This window comes from Nannospalax galili, unplaced genomic scaffold (assembly GCF_000622305.1).
Source record: "Nannospalax galili isolate Female #2095 unplaced genomic scaffold, S.galili_v1.0 scaffold309, whole genome shotgun sequence".
In the NCBI taxonomy this organism is placed as follows: domain Eukaryota; kingdom Metazoa; phylum Chordata; class Mammalia; order Rodentia; family Spalacidae; genus Nannospalax; species Nannospalax galili.
Window position 1 is genome coordinate 111990 of NW_008359589.1, and position 14743 is coordinate 126732.

The following is a 14743-nucleotide window of genomic DNA, read 5'->3' on the forward strand; positions in this document are numbered from 1 at the left end:
GCACGCCAAGGCCCGGGCGAATCACGTGGCTTGCCTTGGCCCCGCCCACGTGCGCGTCGGCCCTCACCTGGAGACTCTGGCCACCAATCGCACCAGCAGGGAAGGGGGAGGGTCCCAGGAGGCCGACAGCCACCCGACCGCCGCGGAAGAGGAACTGTGCGGGCTAAAGGCTTTCCCGGCTCCCCATCCGGAGGAGCCTAGTGGCATCGTTGCTAGGGAACAAATAAGGCTGGAGGCAGGGATAATAAAAAGTCTTGCCTCTACTCTCATTCTCGCCAAAACTAGCTGACATCTTGAGGGGGCGTGACTGGGGTGCCGCAGATTAACGCCTTCATTCCGGAGTCCCAGGACGCCTGGGGAAGGGCTTTCCAGGTGCCTTGCCCGCCACCGCAGTGCCGAATGCTGCTTGTGGTCGACCACACACACTGGGGTCGACTGTACTGGGGTCGACAAGACTGTGATCGACTATGCTGGGATCGACCATACTGGGGTGGACTGTACTGGGGTCAACTATACAGTGATCGACTGTACTGGGGTCGACTGTACTGTGATCGACTATACTGGGGTCGACTATGCTCGGGACCAGAGGCTGCAGGTGACTCCGAACCGCCTCCTTTCCCTTCGCCCGATTCTAGCTGGTATCGGTCATCACGTTCAAGAACCAAGGTCTAAAACTGCGCTGGCTTCTGGTGTAGATGTGAAAAAAAGCAAAGGTGGCCTGCAACTGACTCAGTGGAGGCTGTGACAGTGTTCCCCACCCCAAAGGGCCTACACTTTTCAGGTATTCTAGCACACCCATCGGTGCTTGACTCAATGGACAGATCGCTGTGGGCACGGCTGGGTTCGCTGCTCATCTTGATAAAGGATGGAAAATGGCAAATTTTGAGGGCCGCTTTTCAACTCCGGGCCTGGGAATAGGGCATCTTTCCCGCAGTTCGATGCGTAGGCTCTGCTTGGAGGCTTTTTAGGAGCCCTACCGTGCTAGATCTCTCCGGACTCTGAACACTTCCTGTCACCGCAGCCTCGGGCTCTAAAGGTAAGGGTGTCGGGTCACTTGTCTCTCACGCTATGGTGAGTAGTTGTTAACACCACTGGCGGGAACTGGTTGGTGTCTTCCCATTTTTAACTCGGGAACTGGACTCCGATGGCGTGAGTCCTCTGCGTTCCTCCAGCTGCTGCCACCACCCGGATGAAGCAGCCGCCCTAAGCACAGCCTTTGAGGACGCGTTCAAGTTTGTCTCAGACGTGGCAAGGCCAGTCGTCCGGTGAATCAGTTAGGTGAGGCCACGAACGAGTCACGAGTCTGTTTGACAGGTCTCTTGACTTACTAACCTTCCTGGCACGTGTTGACCTCCCCTGTGAGTCGTTTACCTAGAGTTGGAAGCCTGCTTTAATCATTTCCGACATCCAGACGAGGTTACATCCTTGCCCTCCCAGGAGCATAAAAGCTCCGGTCGTGCAGGGCAAGCGTTCTTCAACCTCAGCGCCTCCTAGCCGACCGACGCGCGGGCGCTTTAAGAGTCGGAGCGAGCGGAGGCTGAGGCCCGCCTGGTTGTCGCGAGAACCCAGCGGCCCTCTACTTCTCGCGATGTTTGGCCGCGTCAAGGGCGGCCATTTTGGGGTGCCCCCGGCTGGTAGCTCTGGCGGCGTTTCCCAGGCTGCGGTGGGGACCAAGGGTGGCCCCACGCGCGTCGGGCCGGCCGACACGATGTGGCGGCTGCGCTGCAAGGCCAAGGGTGGCACCCACGTTTTACAGGGTCTGTCCAGCCGGACCCGCCTGCGGGAGCTCCAGGGCCAAATTGCCGCTGTCACCGGGATAGTTCCTGGCAGTCAGCGAATCCTCGTCGGCTTCCCTCCCGAGTGCCTGGATCTTAGCGACGGGGACACCACTCTGGGTGACCTGCCTATCCAGTCAGGTACGGAGAAGGGCTGGGGTCGGGGGTCCCTGTGCGGGGGGAGAAAACAGTGAAGCCAGGTGTCTGGGCTGCGGGGGTTCCTGGACCAGAACTCCAGACACGGCCAGCGCCCCCAAGCCCTTTGCTTTTCTTTTTCTGGGAGTTGAAAGAAAAGCTCACCGTCTTGAAGTTACACCTTCGCCAACCTTCTTTCAGGTCAATCGTGGAACTGTCTCATTGATTTTATTTTCTCTGCTTTTCCAAAAATGTGTTGTTTCCCTGGTCTGATGATGCTTTTTCCCGGTCCTGATCAGCAGGTCCGCGTTTGAGATACCGATTTTGTCCATTTTTTCCCCTTAATCCTGATTTGTTTTTGCATTTTGTTTCAAGTATTTGGACGTATATATTCATTGTAGAGTTAGCTTTGCAACCACCAAAACCCTTCATTAAAACCAACAGCAGCTGTTTCTTCTCAGTATCAGCCTTGATAGGTAAAAGCTTGCGATTTTGTGTAAAGGACTAAACACCTAATGGTGTGCTTAAGTTCAATGAGAACTCCCCAGTGGTCTAGTCCACAGTGAACACCTGAAAGGTTTGTGTTTTTAAGTGCAGAACATATAAGGAACTTTTGTTTTTAAATGAATCTTTGTATACAGTAGGTAGCTCAGGCCCCTTCACCAATTTGGGATTCAACTTGAAACATTCTGTTCTTTGTTCTGGTTTCCTCTTTCTGAAGACACAGTGAACTAAAATAGCTAAAAGTGTTACTGATCACTTGTTTAAAAAGTTGAGTTCTCCTTAGTAACCCACTTTATGCTTTAACTTGTTTGGATTGTAATTTACAAAGTTGACTTAAATACCCAGTTGCATTTATAATTTCTCTGCAGTTCTGGATTTGTTTTATTTTTAACAGGTGACATGCTGATTGTTGAAGAAGACCAAACCAGACCCAAAGCTTCAGCTGCATTTTCAAAACGTGGTGCTCCTAGTTATGTCAGGGGAACTTTGCCTGTGCTTGCCAGAACCTCAGTCCCAGCAGACAACTCTTGCCTGTTTACCAGTGTGTACTATGTCGTCGAAGGAGGCGTTTTGAATCCAGCTTGTGCCCCTGAGATGAGACGCCTCATAGCACAAATTGTAGCAAGTAATCCAGACTTCTATAGTGAGGCAATACTGGGAAAAACCAATCAAGAGTATTGTGACTGGATCAAAAGGGATGATACTTGGGGGGGAGCAATTGAGATATCGATTTTGTCTAAATTTTATCAATGTGAAATATGTGTAGTAGATACACAAACTGTAAGAATTGATCGTTTTGGGGAAGATGCAGGATATACCAAAAGGGTTCTGCTTATCTACGATGGCATCCACTATGATCCACTTCAGCGTAACTTTCCTGACCCAGATACCCCTCCCTTGACCATTTTCTCCTCAAACGATGATATTGTTCTTGTACAAGCACTGGAATTAGCAGATGAAGCTAGAAGAAAGAGACAATTTACTGATGTAAATCGCTTCACCCTAAGATGCATGGTATGTCAGAAAGGATTAACTGGACAAGCAGAGGCGAGGGACCATGCCAAGGAGACAGGCCACACCAACTTTGGAGAGGTGTGATCTGTTTATGATGAGGGTTGGAGCCTACTACCTCACATATCCAGAAGGCTCTGGGTTTTCCAATAAGCTATTTATAACCCTACAGACAAGAACACAATGCTTGAAATATCCTTTTAACTTAAACCAGTATGACACTGAAATTCCTTGTTTAAGATTAAAATTAGTGTGCAAGTTTACAGATATGTGTCTACTATGGCATGCCCTCTTTCTGCTAGGGTGACAGAATAGGTGGTCTTTGTCACCTACTGACACTAACCTGAAGACTGGATTGTATTCTAAACCAGCACCCAACAGCTTTAACTTATAGAAGAAAACACCCTATTTTAGGTAATGTAGAAAGCCTTGCATAAGGCCACTGGATATATTACCACAGTGTCTCCAGTAGTTGATTTCTTTAATAACTTCGAATGAATTAGTAGTTTCTAAGTTATGAATTGATTCATCAAATGAAGATACTCAGAATTGTCAAAACTTTTTATATTGCAATTTGGTAGACTTTATAAGTGTAACTACTTAAAATGCATAAAAAGCAATTTTTACAGGGATGAGTGTATTCTTTAGAATGTTACCTAAAACAGGAATTGATAGGGTCCTGTTTCCGATTTCTCTCATATAAAGTAGAATGTATAAGAGGGAAAGGTGCCTGAAGCAGCTTATTGAAGCTTTAAAAGACTGTTGGCTTATGTTTTAGTGCAATCCATATGTTGGTGTTTGTCACATTAGATTTTTTTTTAATTAAGCGGGGCATGCCTTTTAAATTGAAGCTTCTTGAAATTTGAGTGCTTGATTCTTTTGTTTTTACATATAGATTTGTCTGGAGGGATTTCTTTTCCTCACCCTTTATTCTAAGAGAAGTTCCTCCAAAGAGTCTTCCTCTAAAGTGACAGTGATATACTTCCATTGGTTTTTTGCAAAAATCTTTACATACATAAACAATGTTTATGCTAGCTGTATCCCTCCACTAATGATCTTTTGAAGATTCTACATTTCTGTAAGTTAGAACTTTGGTTATCTGTGATCTTTTCTTTTGACTTTCATTTTTGAGTAGTTAGTGTAATACCATTGGTTACATCTGTCTCACTTCCAAAACATAAAGGTTTTTAAATCCTTGCCTTATTTAGCTTTCTCAGAGTTCTGTCACCTAGTGTCAGATGTGTAGCCATTTGCTTGATGGACTGATCCTCATGGCACACACACCCTCTAAAAACTTAGCTTCACTATAGAATCTTCCAGATAAAATTTTCTACCTCTTTTCGTAATTCTGAAGATCAGGGATGTTAAATTCTAATATGTATTGTGTTCTACAATGTGAAGAGGCATACTGTTGTGAAATTTTATTTTCTCAGTCTCATGTTTTATTAAATATCTCAAACCATCAATGGTATATGGTGTCTACCTTGAAGCACTTATCTCATTCCATGTAGCTTCTTAGCAAAATGTTTTAAAGCCTTTCACTTGGCAAAGGTGGCCATATCAAATTAAGCAACACTAAGGTAAACTAAAGTTTAGAGTTCTTTAAAGAACAATTGAACAATTCAAAAAATATGCTTTAAATCATTAGATAACATTCTTTCTTGTTTTGAAACATGGTCTTATGTATCCCTGGCTGGCCTGGAATTTTCTAGGTAGACCAGGCTGGCTTCAAACTTGAAGTGATCCTCCTGCCTCTGCCTCCTGAGTGTTGAAATTACAAGTGGGGACTACCACCAGTTAGACAAACAATGACAGTTACTATGGTCAATATGAATTGAAAGCATTGATTTTTCTTTTTTTGCTGAGCCTTAAAGATAACACTGGTGAGCTTGACACTACCACCAGTTAGACAAACAATGACAGTTACTATGGTCAATATGAATTGAAAGCATTGATTTTTCTTTTTTTGCTGAGCCTTAAAGATAACACTGGTGAGCTTGACACTTAACATCTGGCACTCACAATGTGTGAATGAGTATCTCAAAAGTTTTTGTTTGTACCTGTCATCTGTTCCAGATAGGTTTTGTGTCTCTTTTATTTCTTCTATACTAACATTGTAATCCTGGGTAACATCCATCAAATTGAACTTTATGTATCATGTTCATAAAGCTTGCCTTCTTTCCTTTAAGCATCCAGATTCAACATTTCCTTTCTGAAATTTTGGGTCCAGAAGTGTGTTCATGCAACAAATATTTATTGAGTAATGTACAATGTGTCAGGCATGTTATATTTTTTTAATATAAATTTTCATCACTTTAAAAGTGAGTATGTATTACCTACAGAGTATTAATTTAGTAAATACAAAGAAGTGGAACACTGGTATTTTACAAAATCACTTCATGCTAAGTGGTTTTTGTGTGTATTATTATGTATTTATTTAGGGAATTGTATCTTACTCTCTGCTGTCTTGCACCTGGGTTGTCCATTCACCAGGTAATCACTGGTGGTCACATGGCTTTCAAAAAAGCTTTTTAGTCATTGCTGACATTCAGAACAGGTTTTAGAATAGTGTCCTGATCATGATGAAAATTCAAGATGAAGCATTATTTGCCAATCATTTAACTATATATAGGGTTGAAAACCTAAATTTCTGTTCAGCATAAGCATAAGCAGGTAAACCTCAGAATTCAAAGGTTTTTGTTTTGCTTTTCTGTGCTCATTATTAAGCTCTTGAAACTAGTTATTAATATGAGTAAACTCATTTTAAAAATTATAGATTACTTTTTCAGCAGAGCTCAAAAGAAAGGTTGTCCTAAGTTTGCACTAGAGCAGAATGAAGTTCTTTCTGCTTGTTCAGTTTTGCCTATTATATAAGAATTTCTTTTTTTAACTAAAATGGGGACAGTTTACATTAGTGTCAAAATAAAAGTTACACTTCTGCATCTACTCCCTCTTGTTCGTCCCTTTGAGGTGTAGTGTTAGGATGATACTCTCCCAGTCACTTCATTAGTCAAAATCAATATTCTTGAGTATTTTGTGATGTGTTAGCCATATGAGGAAGACATTGAGGTTCATGATTGATTTCTTAATTGTTCTCCAAGAATGAGAAGTGGGCATAGTTAAGGGGCTACTGGTCAACTTGACCCCGTTATTAAGAACTAATACCATTATGCCATTTGAATATTTCTTAAAGTTAAAATCCAAGTAAAGTCAGAATCAGAAATTTACATTACCTATCTATATATTCCCCTGTTCATGCCTAAATTGCTTATCTAGTTTCCTTTTGTCCTGTATAGGGATTAGAACTTGGGTGTTTCAAGTTGCCCTAGTTTAATTTTCTGTCTTTTCAAAACAGTTAAGTGGAGAGTATGTAAAATTAAACAACAGAGTGATCCATATATATCAGGTGGCCTTAAATTTACATATATTAAGAATTACATTTTTTTTCATGTGTTAAGACATTATTTGCAGCACTTTAAAAAGCAGAATAAAAGTTTACATAGCCCTCTAGGAATCTTATTAGAACAATAAAAAGACAACTCTTGAGCTGCTAGCCATTAGTTCTTAATCAACTATTGCCATAAGTGTTTGGTGCATCTGATAATAGTCTGGTGTATTGGTAACAGTAGTAACTGTCAGTAACTATTAGAGGCATGATCTCTGCCCAAACATAAATACTTCTGTGTTGTGATGGTCTTATCAGCTGTTTCACAGTATTCAAATTTGTTTTTTATAGTATAAAGATGACTGATGGTTTTTAAGAGTAGATTCTTAAAGCCCTTCATTCATTTCTAAGCAGACTTATTTTAGAGAAGTTGATTTTTGATATTTGTCGGCCTAAAGTGGAACACTTCATTTGAATAAACTAGTTTGTGTCTTATACCCAGGGCTTTGTCCTTGCAAGGGTGCTTTCACAGAGCTGCATCCTCAGCTCTGAGTTTTCTTAATAAACATTATTTCTGCACATCCAACTTAATGAATATAAGTTGACTGACTTGACTGTAGGAGTGTTTCATTTCCTCCCCCCAAATTAGCATTTTGTTTATAGTGCTTTGAATATTTGATTTGGAAAATAAAGTATTATGTTACTGAATTGTGGGTGGTGGCCAGAGTCTTAATTCACTCACATTTAAGGAAGGTTAATGGCCTTTCCAGGGTATTTAGAGTGAAGAGAAGGGGTAGTAAAATAAAGAATCACTGGAAAGGAAGAGGTAAAAGTATAAGGCCAAGAATAGAAGTGTTTTGCCATGGTGCCCTTTTTAGGTTTTGTTTTTTAAGATATTAGCTTATTTGTAGGCATTAAAGTATAGTGAAGATATGATTTGGTTAAGTTACAGCTAAAGAGATTTAGAATTTCTACCGAGATTACATGATCAGACTTTATAAATGGTATAGAAGATTTAGTTGATTGTAACTCCTAAGTTACTTAAAGGACATGAGGACTTAATTCCTGTCCAGATTCCACTTCACATTTGTGCCATTCAGAACTCAAGCTGTTACAGGAAATATATTCAGAGCAAAATAATTGTCCTTTTAAGAATGTAGGCTCAGTATGTGTAGCTTGTCAAAAAAGATAAGAATAGCAACCATCTAGATAGGTGCCACCTCGGCAAGAAGAAAACCACCAGTGAGGACTGAGGTGCAGAGGGATTGGAGCATGGTTTGAAAAGGTAGCAGAGAAGGGCCAAATAGGAACAATGCTGTTTCTTGGCATATGAAATTTTCAAAGTGAAGATGGACAGTGTTGGTTTCAGAATGTTCTTTTGTCTTATTTGCCAGCAAGTTTTCAAAGTCAATGCACTGTTGCTACCTGGAAGATGTCTAATTTCATTTTGTAGAACTCATGGATTTTTGCTATTGTTATTAAGATGCATTTTATTTATGAAGTATGTGATTTACAATATCTAAATGTTGTATGAAGTGACTTAAAGGAATAAATGAAGTGAAAACATTGCTGTCTGAGCATGTTTGGGGACCAGGACAAAGGGCCAGTGAGCAGCTACTGTATTCAAGTTACATAATTATCAACTCAGACCATAACTTTGTATCTATTGATATACCTAAGTCTTCCAAATCCGAGCCTTTGGACTTTTAAGGAATTAAACAGGAGAAAGGGTTTCTACTTTTTAATACCAGGGGGTGTTTAAAATTTCCCTTTTCTGACTAAATTTCTTTTTAACTCTGAAGGTTTATTTCAATGCCCTTTGTTGAAAAATTGTTCAAATGGAAAGGTCAACTTTCTGTTTTTAGTAGACTGGAATCTGTATGGACATAGATCTTTTCCAAAATGGCAGCTTCTCTGTAGGATAATTTTTTTTTAACTTTTAAAAAATTAATTGAGAATCTCATACATGTATGTAAGGTGTTTTGATCAAATCCATGCCCACTCCCTCCCCTCCAACTCCTTCCATATCTCCCCATCACTTTTTAATTTTTTTTCAGTGTCAACAGAACTCTTATTTGAAACAATATGAAGGTTATTTGGATTGGCCAGAGCTTAGGCTTTTTAAAAAATTAACTTGATCTAAGTCCACAATCACACACCCAAGAAACTAATAGAAAGAAATGGAGGCTTTGATATTTAGGAACTATAACATTTGGAAAGGAGAACAAAAAACAATTTTTAAAAAGGCATACTAATGTATGCACACAAACACACACACATATAAAGTCCTTTGAATCTTCTCACAAATTAGAACACATTTTTCACCAAAATAAGTCCTTAGATGAGCCGCGTCTACATGTGCTTCCACAAGGGCCTGTTACTTTACTGGAAAATCTGAATTTTAACTTATATTTTTCATTGTTGGAATATTTCTGTACCCTGTAGTTTCGTGTAAGCACTAATAAGCAGTATATTCTTTTTACAAAATTTAAGAGAAACCCAAAGTATAAGAGCATTCCAAGGAGAGGGTATAGCATTTATAAACTCAGAACCGTGGGAGGAAAGGAAAAATGTCCCAATCATTCTGGTCTTAGTACAAATAAAGGACATAGATAGTTTTAGAAGTAAGCAGGACCCCACATTTGGCTGTGTTAAGTCCTTGCTCCACTTGTTTTCTGTGTATGTGTGTCTGTCTGTCTTCAGTTTAGTGCATGTGGGCAGAAAACAGTTCTTTACTATTGTATTCCCCCAATAAAATACTGGACATGTAATAGACATTATATATATTTGAATGAACATGAATAAATGAATCAATCTATAACAAAATAAACATTGACCTTGTTATTTATTATAAAAATCACGGTAAGGACAGACATTTCAAAGAATCAGAATTTTTTTTTTCTCTCAAAGGGATTTTATTAGCCTTTAACTTGGAGATTCAAGAGTTTTTTTTTATCTCATCAGAATCAGAGGTTCAAATAAAGTCTTAACTCTTAAAAACATCATTGTGGGAATTTCCAAATACTAGGAACGGAGAAGGGCCTAAAATTTAGAAATCCTTTGGAGGCATTCCAGCAGCAGTACTGGAGCAAAGTGGCTTCAAACTGTACAGCCGCTCTCAGATACATGGATACAGTATAGTTTTAGACATGCGAAATTTTGAGCATTCTTCCTTAGGAAATTACTAGAGACTTCTACCAAAAGAGGAGGGCTAATACAAGAAAGACAGTCTGAACTCCAGATAGCACGACCCAAAAAAAGTGGTAAAAGAATTTTCCCAGTAGAATAATGAAGACATCAAAATGAGAACTGTCAGACAGCTTTGAGAACTACCCCAGTGGAAGCAGGTCAGATGTCTCCAAGAAAATTTTCTTCAGGATGAAATCAGTAAAATACCTAATATATATGTAAGTGTACCGAGAAGAGAAATACATAATAGATTGGGGTGAATGTGCAGAGATACACAGAAAATGAAAAATAACCATTGATCCAGTAACAATTGTCAGCGTGTACATAATCATAATAGGAAACACTAAGTGTATGTGTATGTCAGTATGGTCAGAAAATATGGGGGTGAGAGGCGAGCATAGATGGGAGAGGAATGAATAGTAGCTTGTGAAGGAACAGTCTTCATCTTCCTTGGTCAGAAGAAGAAAATACCGTAACTAGCATGTAAATGTGCATACCAAAGAGTTTAGAGGACAGGAAATTGTGCATTCTATTACCAAGTGTTCTTGTTTTAGAAGTACTAGACTGTACTATGTACCTTTAGTCAAATTAGGCCAGCAGACATGAGACCAAGAAAATGGAGGTTCAAGGGTAAAAGTACTAAGCTTTAAACTACCAGGAAGTCATAGATAGTGAGTACTTACTATGTTCCAAGTACTTATAAGTACTATACACATAACTAACTTACGTATCATCACCTCAACTGAGGCCTAGCAACTCTAAATAACTTGCCATGTGGAAAACCAAACTCAAAACATGGCATTTTGGTTTAAAGATGCTGCACTGGGAGTGTAGTATATTTGAATGCTGATGGGAATGAGTTTATTGGAATAGTCAAAATTATGTGAGGGATGACAGGGTAGCTTAGTTGCCTGGAAACACAAAGTTGTGAGTTCAGTCCTCAGTACTGGGAAATAATAACTTTAGGAAGATGGCGATAAGACTTCAGGGATAGAGTGGGTGAGGTGGGACCCAGAGCACTTGGAGATAATGGGATTTATTTCCTCTGTGGTACCAAAAAAGAAGAAAAATGGGTGAAAAGGAACGTAGGTTTGTGTATATACTTGGTGGTGAGATTGTAGAGTTCCTGCCTCTTAACTGCTGTTCTCTCTTATTAGTAGCTTTTCAAAATTTGTGACAAAGTCTTTTGAAAATGAGGAGGTTAAGCCAGGCATAGTGGTGCATGCCTGTAATCTCAGCACTTGGGAGATGGAAACAGGAGGATCAGGAGTTCAAGGCCAGCTTCAGCTTCTATAGGCAGTTTGAGGTCAGCCTGGGCTACAAGAGACCCTGTCTAAAAAAATAAAATAAGGGAAAAAGTAAAACAAAAGGAAAGGAGGGAGGAGGAGAAAAGAAACAGAAGTTTTGAAAAGTGGGCTCAGAAGTGGGAAATCCAGGTTAACTTCCCAAAGAAAGACAGTAGTTGCCTGGCAGCTACTGCCTCCCTTTTGAGGTTGTTCCTGATTTTAATGGTACCAATCCAATTTTATTTAATGGCCCATTCTGTGATTAACATAAAGATGCTAATGACATGAAGGAATCCAATAATGTCAAATCAGAAATTAACAATGACACATGGATAGCAGTTGACATTTGTGGGAATCAGGACACTTAATAGAACAAGTGGCTACAGTCCTGTTAGTCTTTCATATTATGACTTTACTATTGTTCTATGACCCTGTCTACTGCTAAAGATGAGTCCTAACAAATTAAACATCAGTAAATTCATGCTAGTAGAATATATTGTGCAAATTCTGTAAAGAGTGTTTCAGGAAATGAATTTGGGAAGCAAGAATATTAAATTGACAATTTGAACAAATGATTTTATGTAAAGCAGTTAAGAGTTTGCTATGAGATGTTTCCCAGTAATGTTACCACTATTTGAACATTTTCTATAAACTGCTTTCATGGAATAAATTTTTTAACTTTTTTAAAATTTTTATTTATTATTTTTATGTGTATGCGTGTATTGCCTGGCCCACGTGTGTGTAAGTGTACCAGTGTCATGCAATGTCTGTAGTCAGATGACAGCAATGATCTCCCAGAACTGGAATCATGGAGGGTTGCACTATGTGGGTGCTGGGATTCAAACCTGGGTCTTCTGCAAGAACAACCAGTGTTCTTAATTGCTGAGCCATATGATAATTTTTTAAATTTATTAATCGTGTAGTCAAAATGAAATCAGAGTATAATGTTAGGAACACTGCAATATAGATAAGAAGATCAACTCATTAGTGTGTTAAATTTTTGCAGTGTAACACATCATCGACTTATAACTTTCCTGCACTCATAGGTATTGCTATGATTTGAATGTGGTTTGATTGTGTCACCCCCAAACATGTATTGGAAAGTTGGTCCTCTGTAGTAATGTTAAGTGGTTGGCTTGAGCCAGGTGTAGCACTTGGGAGGCAGAGACAAAAGGATGGCTACAAGTACATGATCAGCGAAGGCTACATAATGAGACCTTGTCTCCTTTGGGGAAAAAAAAAAAAAGATCAGACCTAATAGGAAGTCTTTCCTGACCCCTCCTCATGGTACTAGCTTCTTATCTGCAATATATCATGTACATATGTGTTCTTAACCATTGTGAGGTCCACACTAGATATGCCATTAAGTGGCCTATATTTTCAGCCTCCAGGAGTACTAGCTAAATACATCTTTTGTGCTCATGTGTGTGTATGTGCGCATGCATACGCACATGTGCTCTCATGTATGTGTATGCACATGCACTGTGGCAATGTGTGGAGGCCAGACTATCATTCCTCAGATACTGCCCAACCTGTTCTTTGAGACAGGCTCTCTGACTGGCATGGAGCTTGTCAAAGAGAGACCAGCAAGCCCCATCCTATGGGTTCACTTGTCTCTGCCTCCCCGATGCTGGGATTACAGGCAAGTAATTCTTTTTTTTTTTTTTTTCCTTTTCTTCCTTTTTTAAAGCATAGGTTCTGAAGATGAACTCAGGTCCTCACTCATGCTTGCCAAACAAGCACTTTGCTGACTAAGCTATCTCCCCAGCCCACTTCTTTTAAAGTGCTCAGTTTCAGATATTTTACTACTACAGTTGAAAATTAATGCAGACATAGTCAAGACATTGGTAGGTCAAAATTATCTGTGGAAACAATTATGATGTTTCAGTGTCCGCTACTTCTATGAACCATGCAGTTTGATAGTATATCTAAAGACAACACAGAGGAATAAAACAAGAAAAGTTGTATAGATGGATTTTTAATGCAAATTTCCTGAAGACTTGGTTGCCAAAACATTTATAGTAAGTTTGGGCATTAAATGTCACTCCTAGAACTATAATTCAAAATTTATGGGGAGGGGCTGGAGAGATGGCTTAGCGGTTAAGAGCTCTAGCTGCTCTTTGCGGAGGACCTGGATTCAGCTCCCAGCACCCACATGGTGACTTACAACTGTCCCCCAATTCCAGCTCCAGGGGATCTGACCCCCTTCTAGCCTCTGCAGGACATGGGATACAATTACTTACATGCAAGAAAACCACTCATAAAAGGAAGAAATCAGAAAGTTTTTTTTATAGAGAAGCCAGGTATGTTAGTGTCCACCTGGGCACCATGTCAATCGAGAGGCTAAGTCAGGAAGAACATGAATTTGAGACCGCGCTGGCTTACATTGAGAGACCCTATCTCCAGGAAAAAGAAAAATTCATAAACAGTTACATTCTAACAGGTTAGATATCGATCTATGTCCATTGTGTTGTGATTATAATGAAGTAGTACCTAATACCTTATTCCTAAAGAAATCGGTGCTTAAGCTAAGAGTGGCAAGGAAGCCTATGAAAAGGCCTGAAGCATGAAAGCATGGCAGTTTCAGAAAAACTGGATGTGACTCTAATGAAGAATATGAGTAAAGTATAGAAAAGTAACAGAAGCACAGAAGACCAGCTCGTGAATGTCTCTCAATATGAAGATAGGGTCTTTGAATTCCATCTTGAATGCTTTAAAGAGAGGAATGATAACTCAGACATGCATCTACAAAATAGAAGGTGTGGCACTGGCTGCTCTTACAGAGGACCTGGGTTCAAGTCCCAGCACTGACATAGTGGCTAAGAACCATCCACAACTCCAGTTCCAGGGGATCTGACACCATCTTCTCACCTCCACTGGACATTACATGACACAGGTATACTTACACACATGCAGACAAGACACTCATACAAATAAAAATAAATATCTTCCGGGTGGCGTTAATGGCACCAAATTGATGTTTTAGCCTTCTTAGTTTCTGCTTTAATTGATTTGTGAAAGATAATGATGAGGAAAATAAATGTGTCCGTGCACTCATGTCACTTTTGTGTGTGTCTAAATACTGATTTATGACTGATTTCTATATTCACCTTATAGTAGTTTTATGAATGTTACTGAAACGTGTTATAAAAAAGAAATCAGGAGGCTGGAGAGATAGCTCAGTGATTAAGAACACTGGCAGCTCTTGCAGAGGACCCAGGTTCGATTCCCAGCACCCACATAGTGGCTAACAACCACCTGAAACTCCAGTTCCAAGGGATATGACGCCCTCTTCTCACCTCTGCAGGCATTGCATGACACGGGTGCACTTACATACATGCAGAAAACACACACATACACATAAAATTAAAATATTTTTAAACAAAGAAGTCAAAGCTGAAATGGAGAAAGCCACCTCGGGAAATGAAGCCACGGTGTCTGGCGGACATCTGCTTGTC

General features: G+C 40.0%; 1 protein-coding gene across 1 annotated transcript; it reads left to right on the forward strand.

Annotated features, from left to right (window-relative positions):
- The first annotated feature begins 1581 nt into the window (after window positions 1-1581).
- Yod1 (YOD1 deubiquitinase) lies at window positions 1582-7518 on the forward strand. Its single transcript, XM_008823282.3, has 2 exons — window positions 1582-1916; window positions 2809-7518. The coding sequence occupies exons 1-2, from the start codon at window positions 1589-1591 to the stop codon at window positions 3510-3512; spliced, it is 1032 nt and encodes a 343-aa protein (XP_008821504.1). The 5' UTR covers window positions 1582-1588; the 3' UTR covers window positions 3513-7518.
- The last annotated feature ends 7225 nt before the right edge of the window (window positions 7519-14743 follow it).